The 19,317-nt window shown below is 37.2% G+C and overlaps 2 protein-coding genes and 1 long non-coding RNA gene across 3 annotated transcripts; all 3 read right to left on the bottom strand.

Annotated features, from left to right (window-relative positions):
- Positions 1-1,617: 1,617 nt before the first annotated feature.
- LOC145604083 (uncharacterized) lies at positions 1,618-5,975 on the bottom strand. The gene is made up of 3 exons (XM_081660031.1): positions 4,296-5,975; positions 2,779-2,991; positions 1,618-2,688 (listed from the first exon to the last, which is right to left on the bottom strand). The coding sequence occupies exons 1-3, from the start codon at positions 5,973-5,975 to the stop codon at positions 1,618-1,620; spliced, it is 2,964 nt and encodes a 987-aa protein (XP_081516157.1).
- Positions 5,976-11,217: 5,242 nt separating this feature from the next.
- LOC145604082 (uncharacterized) lies at positions 11,218-12,854 on the bottom strand. The gene is made up of 4 exons (XM_081660030.1): positions 12,594-12,854; positions 12,479-12,502; positions 12,359-12,433; positions 11,218-12,261 (listed from the first exon to the last, which is right to left on the bottom strand). Exons 1-4 carry the CDS (start codon positions 12,852-12,854, stop codon positions 11,218-11,220), a joined length of 1,404 nt encoding a protein of 467 aa, XP_081516156.1.
- Positions 12,855-14,586: 1,732 nt separating this feature from the next.
- LOC145606065 (uncharacterized) lies at positions 14,587-18,580 on the bottom strand. Its single transcript, XR_014105205.1, has 3 exons — positions 18,260-18,580; positions 16,022-16,191; positions 14,587-15,201 (listed from the first exon to the last, which is right to left on the bottom strand). It is a non-coding gene; the product is annotated as an uncharacterized LOC145606065 (long non-coding RNA).
- Positions 18,581-19,317: the final 737 nt, after the last annotated feature.

Here is a 19,317-nt window from a genome sequence, read left to right as displayed (position 1 = left end):
AGCCGCGGTTGCCCCGCGGTCTCTCCGCGGGCGCGGGCAATTTGGAAAGTCTCTCCGCTCAGAGAGACCGCGGCTCCCCTGATCAGCCTTTAGGAGCAGGGGAATTCGCTGCGGGCGCGGGACATCAAGCCGCGGGCGCGGGCCCCTGTGGCCGCGGGCGCGGGTGCAGCCTAGGCAGCCCGCGGAGGGTTCCGTACCCATTTTTCCGCGGACGCGGGCTTATCGAGAGAGACCGCGGGAGCTGCCGATTTCTTCTTAGCCTATAAATAGAATTGTATTTCCTTTTTGAATCTAACTTTTTGATAATTTTCATTAGCTTAGTTTTAGAGAGAGAAGTTAGAGAGAAGTTAGAGAGGAGTTCTTGGTTTTGGATTTGTAACTCAACATTTGATCAATCAAGTTTGGATTTCTTCATTTTCAATCATCAATTTTAGTGAGATTCTCTTCTTTCTTTCATATTTTACTTACTTGTTATTTGATTCTTTTGCTTGATGTTTGTTTTTCTTGGATTTGAGTTTGATAATATTGAATACTTTGATTTCTATTAGATTTTGATATAGAATGATGATCAATGCAATTTCTAGTTATTTGTTCTTGAATTTCACCATGATTAGTGAGTAGATTAGTTGCTAGGGAAAGGGGGAAGCATGTTTGATTAATGGAAATGCTAGTTGATGCTCTTTGATTGGTTGATTTGTTGCAATTAAATTGGTTGACATAGTTTTGCATGAGATTGATTAGATTAGGATTGATCACCCTATAAGATTAATCTAGATTGCATTGCAACTCTTAATGACATGACCAATTGATTTAAAGGTTGCTCTAATTGATTGAGTTTGCTTATGATTCTTCTTGGTTTGCCTTTCATAATGACCACTAGATTGACCTATAGGAGATAGTATTTGAACTCTCTTGATTGCTACTATTGTTTGTCCATTGCAATACTTGAATTAATTGATTGAGCTTTAATCTAGCATTATCATTGATTTTGCATGTGGAACCCATATCCCTAGCGTTTAGACCTTTGATTATTTGTTGAATTTGATCTAGTTCATTTTATTACCAACCAATATCTCATTTTCGACTCCGAAGTAGCTTGACTTAGACTTTAGTTTTCATCATTGCATTCCCTTGGGACCGACCCTTAACTTACCCTATATTCATATAAGGTTGGTTAGGTGTTTACAAATTTAGTTTGGCTTGTGGAAAGGGTAGAAAACGACATGCATTTTCCTCTTGTCACTAATATTTAATTTTTTTCGTTTAAGATAGAAGATACCCATGTTTTTTCAACTAGCCATAAACGTTGTACAACTTGTAATACAAAGTAGTAAAGTACTACAGTAGTACTCACGTACTATTCATTATACTTCGTCTAATTTTTCCGTCTATGATTGAAGTCTTGAAGACCCCCCTTCTGATTGAAGGAAATGTATTCCGTGAGTATTGCATTCCAATCACTGAGAATATATACAATTTACAAGCTAAAGACTAGGCACTAATAATGCTATGAGATATACATCAAATATTCTAAGCTACAAAGGAGCTAAGGAAACTAATTATATACAAAGTCAAAGATATATTATTAACTAATATATCTTAACACACCCCCATAGTCTAAGCGGGAGGAGGACGAACACTTAGACTATCCTTGAAATCTTCAAAGAGCACGCGAGGAAGCCCCTTTGTAAAAATATCTGCGATTTGGTGCCTAGAAGGGACATGAAGAACACGGACCTCGCCGCGGGCAACCTTTTCCCGAACAAACAAAATGTCCATCTCTATGTGCTTTGTTCGTGTATGTTGCACCGGATTGCCAGAAAGATAAATAGCACTCACATTATCACAATACACCAATGTTGCCTTTTTAATCGGACAATGTAGCTCTAAAAGTAGATTTCGAAGCCAACATGACTCAGAAACCACATTAGCAACGCCCCTGTACTCTGCCTCAGCACTAGACTTAGATAGAGTAGGTTGTCGTTTCGAGGACCAAGAAATCAAATTGTCACCCAAATATAGACAATATCCAGATTTGGAGCGTCTAGTATCCGGACACCCGGCCCAATCAGCATCTGTATAAGAAATAAGAGAGGAAATAGAAGACGGGTACAGATGCAAACCATGATCAATAGTTCCCTGGATGTACCGAATAACCCGTTTGAGAGCCGCCATATGACTCTCTTTCGGATCATGCATATGTAAGCAAACCTGTTGAACCGCATAAGATATATCCGGTCTAGTGAAAGTAAGGTATTGCAAGGCCCCTGCAAGACTACGATACAATGTAGGATCGGTACATGGTGAACCTGTAGAATTGTCCTTCGGTTTTACCTCAATGGGTGTAGCCGAAGACTTGCAAGAAGTCATCCCTACACGGTCAATAATCTCTTCCGCATATTTGCACTGTGACAAAAATAATCCACCCTTATGTCGTGTCACAGCTATGCCAAGAAAATAATTAAGGTGACCCAAGTCCTTCATAGCAAACTCCGAGCTAAGAAGGGACATAATAGAACGCCGCAGAGTATCAGAAGAAGCTGTGAGAATAATGTCATCAACATATAACAGTAAATAAGCCACATTTTTCCCTTGACGATAAATAAACAAGGAATTGTCACTCTTACTATTAGTGAAACTAATAGATTCAGCAAAATCTGCAAATCTCTTATACCATGCCCGGGGTGCCTGCTTAAGACCATATAAAGAGCCCCGCAATAAACACACATAATCAGGGTGCGTTTTATCATATTACCCAAGGGGTTGATGCATATAAACTGTCTCCTGAAGCTCACCATGCAGAAAAGCGTTCTTAACATCAAGTTGATGTATCGACCAAGCCTTAGACAAAGCCAGGCTAAGAACAGTACGGATAGTAGCCGGTTTCACAACTGGACTAAAAGTCTCCCCACAATCAATGCCAACCTGTTGTGTTTTGCCATCACCTACAAGACGAGCTTTATGCCTCTCAAAAGAACCGTAAGATTTCACCTTGTGAGTAAAAATCCACATAGAACGAATAACATTAACATCAGGTGGACGGGGCACCAACTCCCACGTCTTATTTTTAATAAGAGCATTATATTCATCATCCATAGCCATTTCCAATTCGGGTCACGAAGAGCAGAAACAGGGTTACGAGGGAGAGGGGATTTCGTAACATTAGAAACCATAGTGTTGAAATTTTTATATTTCGGATTTGGTTTAATTATCCCATTTTTTCTTCTCGTGATAATGGTAGAAGAATAATTGGAAATTGGAAGTTGAATATGTAGGCTAAGGGGAGGAGGAGCACGTGGGCCAGCTGTTTGGGTAGGCTGCGAGTGGGCCGTGGCTGATTGAACAGGCCCACAGTCCACTAGCAACCTATTATGCCCAACAGTGGCTGGTATGCTAGAGGAAGGAGGAGATGGAGGTGGGCTGCGGATTGGGCTCAGAGGAGAGGAAAGAGGACGCGGCCCAGAAGGAGAAAAGGGAGGAGAAGGTGGGCTCGTGGGTGCAGCTGGGCTAGACTCGGTTTGGGCTAACGAAGCAGGCTGCCCCAAAGGTGTAGAGGAAGGAAGTTGCATTTGGTGAATGATAGATGGATGGAGCCCTTCATCCAAAAAATCATATGTGTGGGTAGAAGGTGTATGCAACTTAGAAAAAGAGAAAACCGATTCATCAAACACAACATGTCGACTTATGAATATCTTATGAGTAGATAAATCATAACACTTGTAACCCCTATGATTAGGTGGAAACCCCAAGAAAACACAAGGTGTTGAACGAGCTTGAATTTTATTAATAGTAGTAGACGGAAATAGAGGGTAACACAAGCAACCAAAGACACGTAAATGTGAATAAGACGGCTTTCTTTGATATAGAATCTCTAAAGGAGATTTAGACTCTAGTAAGTTACTTGGAATTATGTTATGGAGATAAGTGGCTATTTGTAACGCATGATGCCAAAAAGAACGTGGTAAGGAGGCATGTGCTAGAAGGGTGCGAATAATATTATTCAATGATCTTATTTTCCTCTCGGCCTTCCCATTTTAAGATGATGTATGTGGACATGAAAGACGAAATGACATCCCATTACACTCACACATAGCCCAAAAAGGTCCATTATCATACTCTATCCCATTGTCACATTGAAAGGTCTTAATAGGTCGTTCAAATTGGGTTCGAATAAATGCTTGAAATGCTAAGACTTTATCAAAAACATCCGATTTCTTAGCTAAGGGAAAAGTCCACAAAAATTTCGAATAATCATCCTAAATAAGCATATAATAACGATGTCCCGAAGAACTCACAACGGGTGATGACCAAAAATCACTATGAACAATATCAAAAGGCATAGTAGTAGTAGAAATAGAAGAAACAAATGGCAATTTAACATGTTTTCCAAGTACACATGAATGACAAACACTAGAACTAGAGGAGTGAGTACATTCAATGCTTTTATTATTACTAAGAGTCTTTAAAATAGAAGCTCCCGGATGTCCCAATCTATCATGCCAAATGGAAGAAGCTAAGGCCGTGAAGGTCAATGGAGGAGAACGTGAGAAGGTGTTAGTGAGTGGATAAAGGTCCCCTTGGCTATCACATCTCATTATGGGCATCCCCGTCCGATAATCCTTCACAGAAAAACCATAAGGGTCAAACTCAACAAACACACAGTTATCAGTGGTAAATCTACGAACAGAAATTAGATTTTTAATGAGTTTGGGGGCATGTAGGACATTAGAGAGAGACAAAGGAGGATTAGGGGACGGTAAAGTAGTATTTCCACAACCACGAATTGGAATAGTATGACCACTACCAACAACAATACCATTATGATGATTGCTCAAATTAAAATAAGACGAGAGATTACCGTTGGTGGATGTCATATGAGAAGTAGCACCGGTATCAATGTACCACGAGGGATCGGGCTGCTGTAGAGACATGGTGTGGAAAGCCGACTCCAAGTCCATAGGAACATAAGGCTGAGAAGAAGCAGCATACGCTTGATGTTGAGGCCGAGGACCAAGCAGGCCTTGTTCTTGCTGTCTGTTGGGCCCTTGAGGTCTGGCCCAACCTTGGGTTGGATATGGGCAAGGTGGAGCAGCCCATGGCCAAACCCAAGGTGGGTACTGCTGCTGCCAAGGGGGCATGGACACCCACTGCTGCTGCTGTGAAGAACCGCGGCCACCAGAACCTTGACCACCACCGGACCCAGAACTCCGACAACCGCCGTTGTTACCCTTCCGGTTTTGATTCTTTTTCTGATTTTTGCCTTTGCCACGATAGTTACCCGAGCCATCCAAACTCGAGTCACCATCCCGAGTACTCGCCACCATGGCTGCCACCGAGGATGAAGAAGAAGCCGCCTGTTTTTCCAAGCCCGCTTCCTCCAAAGTAAGCATCGAACGGGCTTGGTAAAACTGAGGGAGAGGGTTGCTTTGGCGAATCAAGGTTGCAACCCCCTTGTACGGTTCCGAGAGGCCGGAAACTAACTGAAGAACAAGCCGGTTGTTATCCACCGGTGCTCCTACATTCGCCAGTTGATCAGAGAGGCTCTTAAGCCTTTGACGATATGCCGAAGCATTGGGAAAGTCCTCCATTTGAGTGCTCAAAAACTCATGTTCAAGGGCAACGACTCGAGAATTTTGATTGTCCTGAAATACGTCGCGAAGTCGATTCCAAGCTTCCATAGCCGTGGAGTCAGGTTCTATAATAGTGTTCAATAGATCATGGGAAATGGTGGAATAAATCCACCTAAGAATGGCGACATCAATGGTCGCCCATTGCTCCTTTTCCTCATCAGTTGAAGGCACAGCAACCTTCTTTTCAGGAGCAATGATGTGATTTAGAACATGGTGAGAACGAGCGTGGACTTTGAATAGCTCCGCCAATGTGGAGTAAAGTGAATTTTCCATCTCAAGAGTGATAGGGATCACAGTTTTGATGTTGTTAACAGTCATGGCTGGGTGAATTTTGTTGTCCACCATGGCTGCCGGGAAAACAGAGGGAAGAAGAAAGTAGGGGAAAGAAGAAGAAAACAGAGGGAAGTTTGGGCGGAAACGCTAGGGTGCAGCGGAAGATTAACCCTAGTCTACTGATACCATGAAGGAAATGTATTCCGTGAGTATTGCATTCCAATTACTGAGAATATATACAATTTACAAGCTAAAGACTAGGCACTAATTATGCTATGAGATATACATCAAATATTCTAAGCTACAAAGGAGGAAACTAATTATATACAAAGTCAAAGATATATTATTAACTAATATATCTTAACACTAATGACTAATGTCTAATGATGCGTCAATTTTTAGTGAAAAGTTTAAAGACTAAAGAGTACGGAGTAATAAATACTCGTACGTAGTAAGTGTTTATGCTAGCTAGCTACTGTCATAATACTAATAAAAAAAATAAAAAAATAAAAAAAAACCAAATGCCTTGCTTTAAGTCTAGTTTCTTTTTTTCCTTTGGTTTTTTGTTTTTTAGTATTTTAAAAAGCTTGCAAAAAAGTGAGAAAAAGAACAAATTAAATAAAGCAAAAACAACAAAGCTAAATTTAGTTTCAAATTGATTTAGGGTCGGCTAGTATGAATCGTATTCATAATTTGTCTATAAAAAAATTAAAATAGATCATATTAAGGTAGTTAATTGAATAAAATATGTTTATAGAACAAACTTGTAGAGTACTCTGTAATTGTTAAGTAACAATTAACAAGATGAAAGTCTTCAAAAAAATAAATAAATAAATAAATAACAAGGTTACAAATTTGGGAAAAGAGATAAAACTATAAAAGGTCAAAACAAGCTTATTTAATTTTTCAGTCAAAGCGCAAAAAAGTGAGAAGAAGCACAATTGAACAAATAATGTGTAAATACAAGTTACTCGTATGATTTTCAAGTGAGAATTTTACATAATGAGAAACTTTTACATAATGAGAAAATACTTCCTCTGTTTTTTTTTACTTGACCTGTTTCTTTTATCACGCTTGTCAATGCAAAACTTTAACGATCAATAACTTTAATTCTTCATAAGTAAAAATTATCAATATGCGAAAAAAGGGGTTGGCCACCGGTTCAAAACCCCCCTTTGCCACCGGTTTTGAACCGGTGGCCAGTGGGGGGGTGGCAAAACCTAGGACAAAAGGCCACCGGTTCAAAACCGGTGGCAAAATTAATTATTGCCACCGGTTAACCGGTGGCAATATTCACTTCCCATTTTTTTTTTTTTTTTGATATTAAATTTAATGCCACCGGTTAACCGGTGGCAATTCTCCCATTTAATTTTTTTTTTTTATTCACTTGAAATTAAACCAATTAAACCAACAAAATAAATTCCCAGTATCAAAATATAAATATAATCGCAATCTTTAACAATTAAACCAACAAAAAAAATTCCCAATATCAAACAATTAAACCAACAAAAAAATTCCCAATATCATATTATCAATTTATCATTCAATATAATCGCAAACTTACAACATATAATCAAAAAAAAAAATTTACAATATCTACCCATTACAACATATAAATCAAAAAAAAAAAATTACAACATCAAAATTTAAAAAAAAAACCCATGCAACATCTAAATCTTGATTCTTCGATTTAAGATCTAAATCAATATACCTGCATCAATTAAAACAAAAAAAAAAACAAATCGATTAAAATAAAAAAAAATAAAAAAAAAAAAAAAAAAAAAAAAAAAAACTCAGAACACTATGCATAATCGATTACAATCATTAAAAAAAACCCAGAAAAAAAAACCCATAATTAAAATCGAATTAAACCCAGAAGATCGAATTAAATTCAAATAAAATCGATTTTAAAACTCAGAAAATTCGATTTAAAAAACCTAAAAAAATTCGATTTCATACCCTGAAAAAATCGATTTAAAACCCAGAAAAAATCGATTTCAAAACCCAAAAAAACCCAGAAGAAATCGAATAAATCAAATAAAAATCGAATTAAAGTCGATTTTAAAACTCAGAAAATTCGAATTAAAAAGCCCAGAAAAATTCGATTTAAAAACCCAGATATATTGGATTTAAAAACCCAGAAAAACCAAGAAGAAATCGAATAAAATAGATTAAAATCAAATAAAGTTCGAATTAAAATCGAGTAAAACCAAAATAAAATTGAATTAAAATTAAAAAAAATCGATTAAAATCAAACCCTAACCTCGATTAAAGTAGGCGTTGCTCATGCATGTGTTCGTGGTGGTATTGTAGCGGCGGTGGTGTTATTGTTGCGGGAGTGGTGGAAAAATTGGTGGTGGTGGTGGAGATCGAAGGAGAAGGGTATGGTGGTGGAGATCGAAGGAGAAGAGGTGGTGCCGTGGTGGTGGAGATTGAAGGAGAAGAGGTGGTACGGTGGTGATTGAAAGAGATCGGGTGGTACGGTGGTGGAGATTGAAGGAGATCGGGTGGTACGGTAGTGGAGAAGAGGTGGTACGGTGGTGGAGATTGAAGGAGAAGAGGTGGTATGGTGGTACGGTGGTACCGTGGTATTATATTGGGGCAGATCGATTGAAGGAGAAGAGAAAGAGGAGGAGAGAGAAAGAGGAGGAGAGGGGAGAGAGAAACGGTTGAGAGGGGAGAGGGGAGAGAGTAGGGTTTGGGTTTTATAAAGGGGCGTTTTTTTTTTTTAATATTACAATGCCACCGGTTTTGAACCGGTGGCAATAATATTTTCCTCACCGGTTCGAACCGAACCGGTGGCATTACTATCCCCGCACATTTTTCTCCTTTTTATTGCCACCGGTTCTTAAAAACCGGTGGCCATTGAGCGTTGTATTTTTCATTTTTTCTACTAGTGTATAAGAGTTATATATTATGATAGTACTTATTGAGACAAATTCAAAAAGATCTCACATTAATATATTTCTCCTTACATATTATTCACAAAAAATGGTCAAAGGAGGGTGATGAATAGTGTAAAAGTCAAAGCGGGTCAAGTTAAAAAAAACGGAGGAAGTACAAGTTACTCGTAGGATTTACAAATGGGATGACTTTTAAATGGCCACAATTGTGTTAGATAAAATCATAACCGTCTATTAATTTTTGACTAATATGAATTGTCGATAAAGTTGACTACGGATTTTATTTTAGAAACGATGACAAAATAAAAAAACTTAAAAATCAATCACGTTCAAATTCAATTTTCAATAAAAAAAATTTCCCCTTTCCATGCTATCAATTCATTCTTCAATTCTTAATTGTGTCATTGTGTGTGTTGCTTCAATCTAATTATCATCCTATTAGTAATGTGAGTAAAAAAAGAAGAGCGATTATATACAGTACTACAAAAAGCGTGTTTTTGGACGCTTTTTAGGCTATATTTCGACACTAAAAAGCGTCACAAAAATATTTCTCGACGATGCTTAAAAGCGTCGAAAAACGTGAGTCGAGAATTCAGAGGGACACAAAAAAGCGTCGAGAACATCGACGCTTTTATGTGTCCTAACTGATATACAAAGTGTCGAAAAATACATATTTCGCGCATTATCCCAAATGTGTGTAGTTTTTTAGCGACGCTTTTTTGTGTCCAAAACTTTATACGAAGCGTCTACAAACTCACTTAAATTTTGCGACACTTTTTCTTGTCTCCTGTTACAAAATTGGTGACGCTTTTCTATGTCCATAGTATTATATTATTTATCGACGCTTTTTTCTGTCCTTATATTCAAATTTAGCAACTCTTATTCAAGTCCATTTTCTTTATAAAAAGATCTAGTGTAGTGAATATTTTTACCACAAAAATAAAATTGAATTTATTCTACTAGCTAGTATTACCAAAACAAGTATATGCTATAAAATATGCCAAAATATAATTTTATCATTGCACATAAATTTTTGGAAAATTTGTCAGAAACCACCCGTTAAAAACTGTTTTTTGTCAAAAACCACCCGAAAAAAAATATGTTGCCAAGGACCACCTGTTTTTAAAATAAAGTTGTCTAACACCACAAGGGTCTCATTTCCGGCATTGACTGACAAACTTCGGCGTTGACCTATGGCACGTGCCTAGCACGTGACTTTTAATGACCCCCCCTCCAAAAATTTTTTTTTTTCCTTTCGAAAATTTTGAACTTCCCTCTCTCTAATATCTTTCCTCTTCTTCTCTCTCATGTTCTTCTCTTTCTTCCTCTCTCTGTTCTTTCTTCCTCTGTTCTTTCACTCTCCTCCATCTGTAAAAGCTCCATTGTTAGTGACGAAAAGGTTTGAAAGTAGTATCAACAACCTCAGATAATTCCGAAACCTACAATTTCAATGTCGTGGTTGTCTTTAATTTTTTTTCCCCAATTTGCTTAATTTAGGGTTTACTAATTGATTGGGATTATGCAAATTTCAGGTTTAATGTCGCAATCTCCAGCAAACACTAAGTGCGGTTGTGGCGTCCCAATTGCTAGGTTGACTCATGACAACCCTGGCCATAGATTTGAAGCCTGTAAGTTCTATAACCCAGAAACTAACCATAGGGGCTGCAAATTCTTTCGATGGGTCGATGAGGAAATGACAAATTGGCAACGAGATGCTCTGAACCTAATTTTGTCTGACAAACAACTTCTGAAAGGGGAAGTCAGTGTTCTACAAACAAGGTTGTGCTGTGCAGAAAATGAGAAGAAGAGGTTGAAGGAAGAAGTTGACAAGTTGAAATTGAAGTTGAAGAAAAGAAGGACTGAACATGGTGGGAACTTTGGATTGACTATGGTAGTTTGTGTTGTGATGTCTATGTTGCTTAGTTTAATCATGGTGAAATTAGTGGCCTAATGTACTTTAAGTTGGGAATGCAGTAGCCTAATGTAGTGGTAGTGGTTAGTACGTAGTTTGTATTAAGGCTGGTTTAGCAACTAAGTTTGTAATCCTTTTTACTAAGTAATGAATGAAATGGTTTCCTTTTCTATAAATTAGTTTGCACAAATGCATTGCCAAAAGTAACAACTTGATTATCATTTAACAAGACATGGTTGCAAAAGTTTGCAAATGTTTGCATAAACAACAATAAAGATATAGGAATGTATCAAGTTTGCAAAAGTTAATCCTAGCTTAATAAACTGAGTTCACATGACAGTATAAACAACTAGCACAATTATGAGTTTGTGTTTGAGGCTTGAGATTGTTGTGTTGTGCAGCTTGCTTGAGAACATAACACTGAAGCTGAGGAATCTACATTGGTCTTCTGTCTTTTTAAGCTTGGTCTTGTAGAAACTTGTGGTGCTTTTGAGGACCCTTATTTCTGCTTAGTATTTTTTCCAAACTTTACAGACTTTGGTGCTTGTATTCTGATTGAAGGACCTGCTGTTGCTTGAGTGGCTGTAGTTGAGGCTGGTTGCAGGGAACGTTGTGGTGCTGTTGTTGTTGCTGCATTGGTGGTGGCTAGTGTTGCAGTAGTGGTGGTTGTAGTAGGTGGTGCATTGGTGGTTGCTGCTGCTGCTCCCTTCTTTGGTCTGCCACCCTTATTGACAGGAGGTGGTGGTGGTGGTGGTGGTGGAACATGTGGATTTTCACAAGTTTTTTGGTAGTGCCCAAACTTACCACAGTTCTTGCAAGTAAATTGTTTTTTATTCTTGACAACATAACTTGCATCTTCTCCCTCTCCTGGCTCCTTTATTCTCTTTTTACCCTTGGGTCTTCCTGGAAGCTTCTTATATGCTGGTGGCAGTGGCTCTGGGAATGTGGTCTTTGGCCATTGGTTTTTACCAGGCATGGGGTGGAAGGCTGGAGCATATGACTTAGCATATGTAGAGACATGATAGGCTAGGTGCACATAGTCCTCCCAGTTGAACCTTTGCTTTGCAATACATGCCAAGGCATGATAACATGGGATCCCCATTAACTCCCACCTAAAACAACCACAAGTTCTACTTTGCAAATTAACCACATAAGTCTCACCAGTTGACACATGATCTACCTTAAATTCATGAACATCAGCTTGTGTAATATCACACTTGCTGACTTGTTCACTTGCCCTATCAATCATCTTAACCACTGAAGGCATAATCATTCCCTGAAAGTTATTTAACCCATCTCTTTTTGCACAACACCTTTTCATAACCCACCTTCTAATCCATTCCAACATTCCTAGGATAGGCATAGACCTAGCTTCTCTGATGACATTATTGAAGCTCTCGCAGCAATTGTTGAGCAACATTCCATACTTGCACCTAGTGCTAAATGCATGTCTTGACCAATGACAAGCTGGAATGTTATTCAAATAGTTGTAAGCATCTGGAGAAAGTTTTTTAATTGCTTCCATTTGTTGATTGAAATGAAACTGACATTGACACACAACAACAATTAAAACAAGGGAACTTCAGTTGCTCTTAACAGATTATATATTCAAACACTTGAATGAAAAGGAGATTATTTACCTTAGTTGATGCTCTAGCTGCCATGTAAAAGTATTGCTTGTAAAGCTGGCCAGGAAACTTCAATTTGAAGTTGGCCTATATGTGTCTGCAGCAGAACCTTATTTCAGCTCTAGGAATTACTTTGTTGAAAGCATCCAAAAGACCCTAAAAACACAGTATATTGCAACATTACATAAGTCCAATTATCAAGCAAAAAATGAACACAAAACAAATGAATATGGTAGGTGTGACTGACCTTTTGCCTGTCAGACATATAAGTGACAGACTCTTCCCCTTGCCTCAACCATGTCAAATCTTGAGCCACACTCCCCAAGTCCTTTACAAGCAGCTCCAGAAACCACTCCCAAGTCTCTCTGTTTTCAGTCTCTACAATGGCCCATGCAACAGGAAACAAATTGTTGTTTCCATCCTTTCCTACTGCTGTCAAACAAATCCCAGGTACTGCACCCTTTAAATGGCATCCATCAACCCCCAAAATTGGCCTACACCCAGCCATAAAACCTTCTTTGCATGGCTGCAAACATATATACATTCTCTAAAATAGGGGTGGTGGATGCTCTATTCCAATGCACTTCACCACAGCTGTACTACCAGGATTATATTGTCTAATGGCTTCAGCATAGTCCCAAACCCTCCTATACTGATCTGCAGCATCTCCATGAATCATTCTCATTGCTATTTGCCTAGCATTATAACATTTGTAATACCCAAGACTAACTCCTGTCACTCTCCTAGCTCTAAGCATAAAGTCTCTAAGCTTCCAAGTTGGTGAGTCCCTCCATTCATTTAAAAATCTCTCAGCTAAATACAAAGCAGTAACCTTGTTGTTTTCATGTTGTCTTCCACACACATGACTCAGATTAATAGTTCTGATCTGAATTGTAGCCTCACCCTTGACCTTCTTGCAATGTACTTTAAACTTGCATTTTCTCTTGCTATCACAACTACACTTTACAATCCTAGAATGCTTCCAGTTACAGTCACACTTATTAACACAGAACACAGTCACTTTGAAGTTGTCATTATGTAGAAAATAGTAATTGTACCCATTTTCAACTGCATGATACCTCAAAGCCTTCCTAAGTATGGATACAGATGAGAATTTTAACCCCTTGCTCAGCTTTATCTTGTCCTTGAAGTCCACTTGTGGGTTGAAAACTGGATAATGTATCCCTCTCTCATCATCAGAGTCTGGCAAGCTCTCAACATCATCATCAGATTCACATAAATCAACATCATCACCTAAGCCCAAGTCCACCAAACCAGGCTCTTCTTTAACAGGGGCCTGTTCTGTTTGTGGCTGGTGCACTTGCAAAGCCTGACTACCACCTAGACTTCTAGTCACTCTCTCAGTGATTGTTTCATCAACATTTGCTGCAAACAAATCATCATCTTCTTGATCCTCCCAGTCATCATCATTTAAGTCCACATCACTGTCATCTTCTGAACCACTGCCTTCCTCCTGCTCCTTCCCTAAACCCCCCTCAACTACAGTCTCTGCATTCCCAAGATCCTCACAAGCTTGCCATTTCCTAGATCTAGCAGTAGCTTTCCCTTTAATGCGTGAAGAAGGATATTTTTGTGGCTGTTTTTGGCTTAAGGAAGGGGTACAAGGTTGGTTAGTAGTTCACTACAAAAAAAAGGGTAGTTTACGACGGCCAAAGTAGTCGCAAATCCGTCGCAAAAATGGATTTGCGACGGATTTGCAACTAATTTCGTTAGTTGCCAAAGACCTCGTCGCAAATCCATTTTTGCGACTAATTTTTGAACAGTCGCAAATTTAGCGACGGATTTGCAACGCCTTTGCAACTGCCATTTAGAGACCAACTTTCGAGTTTTAGCAACTAAATCATTGTTCATCGTAAAATATTTGCAACGGATTAGCAACTACGGAGACCAATGTTTTAAGAATACTTTTGCAATGGATTAGCGACTACATGACCAAACTTTTGCGACTACGAAGACTAGTTTTAATGCGACGGATTTGTGACTACAGAGACTAATTTTTTTCGCGACGGATTAGCAACTACATACGAAACCAAACTTTTGCGACTACAAAACTAATTATTTGCGACTATTGAGACTAATTATTTTGCAACTAACCAATCAGTCTCTGAACCAAATTTACAGTCGCTAAATTTTTGCGACTGACTATGAGTTGGAGACCATAATTTAGTGACGACCAATATCAATCACAAAAAGAAAGGTACCAAATACCAATACATAAATTCAAATAACCAAAATGTTAATTTTATTCAAATATCCAAAATATCATCAATTTTGTATCTATGTATTAAAAAAACAATATTTATCTCATATGACTAATTGTTTCAAAAATCACCTCCCGTATAAAGAAAGCTACTTCAAATAATAATAAGTAACGCTGTAAAAGACTAGTTTTTTCACAAAATTACCACCAAGAAAATAAAAATCACTTAGTTGCATCACGAGAGCGGGTGACTGTAGACGTAGGAGGCTTCACAGGACGGTAACTAACGTTATTGGACAAGGGGTGATGCCATTTCTTGCAATGTTTTTTGTATAGCTAATTTTTTCCTTCTTCCATGTAGTTTTTTTATCTCATGATTTTCGACAAATTCCTCCGCTATTTTTTGGTTTTCTTCTACTTAGGTATGGTTTTCTTCCGCCATCTTCTTTTATTCTTCAACTTGAGAGCTTAGTTGAGGAATCATGGAAGGAGTGAAAGATGATGTAGTAAGGTGAGAAATAGGGTCGCTCTTGTAGTACATTTGTGAAGCACTGCCTAAACCTTAGACTTTTCCTTTCTTTTGCCCACCTACAACCTCCAAGTAGACTTCTTCAAGTTTTTCCATATATTCTCCCTACATTAAGATATGTATTAGTAACTATGATCTCAAATGTTAAAAACTTAAACGACTAAAAACATTTTTTTAAAAAAAAGTTAAAATAAAAAAGTTAAAATAAAAAACGCAACACATACAGTTAAATAATTTATGTAAGAAATTATTAGTAAAAATCTCGGCAAAATCTCCTTTATAAATTGAAGGATTCCCTCCAACAGGGTATGGCTTCAAATTAAACCTGTTTCAATTCACATTATGCCATACCACATTAATCATTTGATTAACGCCGGCCAATTATTCTCATCCTCCAACTCAATCACACAAACAAATAATTAATCTATAATATATCTCCAAACATTAACTACCATACATTTTTTTTAATCTTAGCAAAATATATATAAGTATACTCATACCATGACTTGATGAGTCTTGTCACCCATTAATTGAACTTCATCATTGCCCACGGAAACAGAATAAATGCTCTCATAAACTTCAGCATCTATTGGTAAAATTACATCCTTTTTTCTTTGCCTTGTATTAGCAGTTGTTAGCACTAATAAAATAACAACAAAAAATCGGGGGACATGGAATCCAGAGCAATTGTAATAAAAATCAATTATAGTAATCTCTTAGTGGCTAAAAAGTTTCTACTTGCTTCAATCTTATATTAAAAAGCATAAGTTTGCCACTAAAGTTTATACACTTGCCAATTTTTTAACCACTTAAGGAGTAGATACGCTACCTTGGCGACGGCTAGGGTCAAATTTTTCTAATGTTTGGCCAAATAACTGATTATCTCTTGCTTGGTTAGAACATTTCACAAAATCAGGATGCTTACGTTTATTTTTGAATTCAGCTCGAACAGTGACAATAATGAAACTAACTTGCTTATGGAGAGCCATTTTGTAAACTTGGTTCAATGTACCCCTAAGTTGGTCCCAGCTTTTTTTTTCAAATTCTCTCCTAGCCTTAGCATCGAACTCGGGTCGATCTCAAGGTATATGTACGCTGCACATAATTAACATGTAAAGTTTAAAATTTTAACTCAAAATAGCATATTATACATAAATAATCTCTAACTTTTTTTACAAGTACTATCATTAATGCAATTTAGAATTGAATTACTTTTTGTAGTATGCTTGTATATATAATGAAATAGGATATAATAAAAAAAAGCGGCCCAACTTATTGGCTCTGCAAGCAAAATATGTTGATCAACTCTCCTACAAATGAGGATGATGTGCGGAGGTTAGTGTGGAGTATAAATGACATTGACATAAAATACTGAATTGAGAATATAAGTATTTTTCGGCATATCAAAAAACAGACTAGACTAACATCCTATGTGCAATAAAGAAATGAGCACTTTAGCAGAGACAAACACTTCTTAATATTATTCATAAAAGCAGTGAGTATCAGCTTTAGTATGATTTAACTTTGACAATGTCAATAATAATTGGTTTTTCACAAAGTCAATGGATACACAACAACCCGAATTGGAATCTAAAAAATCACTAATAATATAACATGATTACCTGTGAGTAATATGGAGGGCTATAGTCCGAAAATATTATTCACAGTCCTTACAAGTGATTGCCATTCATGAATGACCCTTTTTTTTTTGTTTCTGATTTAATTGCAAGTGAAAGCTAGTAGTATGTTCAATTTCCTGTAGGATATACATATGCTATCATGCAAGTTATTGTTCATAATTTTCAGCCCACTAAGAATTTAGATTCATCTTGTGGTTGATCAGCCAATTAATTTGAGATACCAGACAACTCGCTTTCTAATACAGCAAAGAGATATATTGTGGCAAACCATATATAAACGTATCACTATTCAACAAGCTATGAAACTAATAACAGACAAAATAATCAATATGCCAATGAAAAATTCAATTTTTTTTTTTAACAAATGAAAAATTCAAGTAAAGTTAGCTTTGGTTAATAAATTCGAAAAGTGTAGGTGTGAGTGTGTGACAGACTTTCCTATGCCCTGCTTTTTGAACAATAGTTACAAGTCTTGTTTTGTAAAGACCTGGAAATAAGAGAACCACGAGGAAGAACAGTAACTGATTGAATCAAAGTTCCCTCTAGTCCAAACAAAATTCATATCTTTCCCCTTCCCTGCATTGCCCCCCTCCCTGCTCCTGCCCCCTTCCCCAACTCCTGCCCCCCTCCCTGCACCCACAGCTTCCCTCCTAGCCTCCCTGTACTACACCCTCCCTGCATCTTCTTCCCTACATCTACTGTTCTCCCTGACTATTGCCTCACTGATGTGGGCATCCTGGAGTTGTAGAAACAAACACGTTTTTGAGAATTTCGTGCCAGACCCGGTTCATCTTGCTATTTGGTTCACTCGAAAGGTTCATCACTACTCCACTTATGCTGCTAGAGTTTTTATGCCAAGGAATAGGGGCAGCCCCCTGATAATCATTTCTTGTTAATCTAAGTATCTAACTGTGTTAGTCAACATACTAAGTTCCATTTGCCATCAAAGAAAAATCAAAACTTTACAACAATTTTCATTTGTAATGAATAATTAAACAAGTATTAAATTATAATGGGAGCCTCAAATAAAATGGGAGGCACAATCTTTAGTACTGTAAATGCCATGGAAATGCTTATACAGATCAGAAATTCAGAATACCATGTAGAGTAACAATTTTATTAAAAAAAAAACCCAGAATCAAATAGAACAAAATGCAATTTATAAACATGCAAGTTAGCAAATTCAAATTAAAAATCAAAAACCTTAATTAACCGGCATACCCACAAATAATTAGCGAATTCAAACCTAAATATCCTAAATCAGGCGTAACCACATAAAAATTGTTAAGGAACCAAGAAAAAAACAAAAACAATCCAGCCATTCTTTACGAAGAAAAATTAAAGAAGCTTGCTTGAAATTTCAGAAAAAGGATCCAAATAAGCCTAAATTAATCACACATAACTGAACCCAATCCCGACAAAACAAAATTCTAGCACCACAATTTCACTAATCAAAAGCATGAGTAAAAACCTAATACAAGTACATCAAAAGAAAAATTCAGCTTATGTATTAGAAAACCAACCTTAAATTAAAGATCAGTGGAGCTCGTAAATTGCACTGTAAGTTATGGAATCTGATCCCGTGAGTTAAAGACCTTGAAGTGAAATCGAGTAGGTGAAAGCTTTAATTTGGTGAAATCGTTTCAATGGCAGAAATGATGTGCAGAGGGTTATAGCGAGGGAATTATAGAAGTGATGGCGGTTCTTCAATAAAAAATTCAAGATTAGAATTGATAGAGGTTGAAGAGATTCAGCACACGAATTAGGGTGTTTTCAATCAATGTTATTAGGGTAAATTTGATTATTTTTTATGAAGAAGAGTATGTACTGAAAATCTGAAAGTATTATCAATAATAAAGGAATAGGGAGTGAATAAGTGATATGTTCTTGTTTTTTATCGGCAACAACTTTGTTATATTAAGGGTTTTTTTAATTTCTTTTTAAATAAATATTAAAAAAAATTATAGCAACTACCATGTTAGTTGCAATAGTAGTTATTCAAAATTGTTAACACTAGCAACTACAATTTAGTCTCAAATTATTCTAAGAGCGTCGCAAATTAGCGACTGCATAACAACTATTATAAAATCAGTTTCAATTTTTGCGACTACTCATCTATTTCAGTTGTTAAAATATTTATACCGACTAATTATTATGGTAGTCGCAAAAATCAGTCGCTAATTAGCGACCGCATAGCAACTACTGCAATATCGGTTGCAAAATTTGCGACTAGTCGTCTTTTTCAGTTGCAAAAATTATATTTGCGACTAATTACCATGGTAGTTGCAAAAATCAGTTGCTAATTCCACTTTTTCTTGTAGTGGTTGAAGAAATAAGTGAGAGTGTGTTTTCAGATCTAGGGTTAGGTTGTGCAACATGTGGGGCCCTCTGACTTGTTGTCTCACCAGCTTTTCCCTTTCCTTTATTGTTCACACCTAACAGCTGGTGCATGTTGAACCACTCTTCAACATTATCAAGATTCTCATATTCCTCATACTCATTATTATACTCACTTTCAACATACTCATCACAGACATGAGGCCCCTCCTCTTGGATTTTCCCTCCCCCAACATTATCCACT

Source organism: Chenopodium album, chromosome 22, assembly GCF_948465745.1.
Source record: "Chenopodium album chromosome 22, dcCheAlbu1.1, whole genome shotgun sequence".
Lineage (NCBI taxonomy): Eukaryota > Viridiplantae > Streptophyta > Magnoliopsida > Caryophyllales > Amaranthaceae > Chenopodium > Chenopodium album.
This window is presented reverse-complemented; position numbering and strand designations above follow the sequence as displayed.

Excerpts from the sequence above, each read along its gene's own strand:
- LOC145604083 (XM_081660031.1), bottom strand. The coding sequence starts at position 5,975 with ATGGTGGACAACAAAATTCACCCAGCCATGACTGTTAACAACATCAAA. Across the intron at positions 2,992-4,295 it reads ATTTTTGGTCATCACCCGTT|GTGAAATCTTACGGTTCTTT; the intron begins GTGAGTTCTTCG and ends TTTACTCACAAG. Across the intron at positions 2,689-2,778 it reads ATGGTGAGCTTCAGGAGACA|GCACCCCGGGCATGGTATAA; the intron begins GTTTATATGCAT and ends GGTCTTAAGCAG.
- LOC145604082 (XM_081660030.1), bottom strand. The coding sequence starts at position 12,854 with ATGGCTGGGTGTAGGCCAATTTTGGGGGTTGATGGATGCCATTTAAAG. Across the intron at positions 12,434-12,478 it reads TTTTGGATGCTTTCAACAAA|GCCAACTTCAAATTGAAGTT; the intron begins GTAATTCCTAGA and ends AGACACATATAG. Across the intron at positions 12,262-12,358 it reads CAGCTAGAGCATCAACTAAG|TTTCATTTCAATCAACAAAT; the intron begins GTAAATAATCTC and ends TGTCAATGTCAG.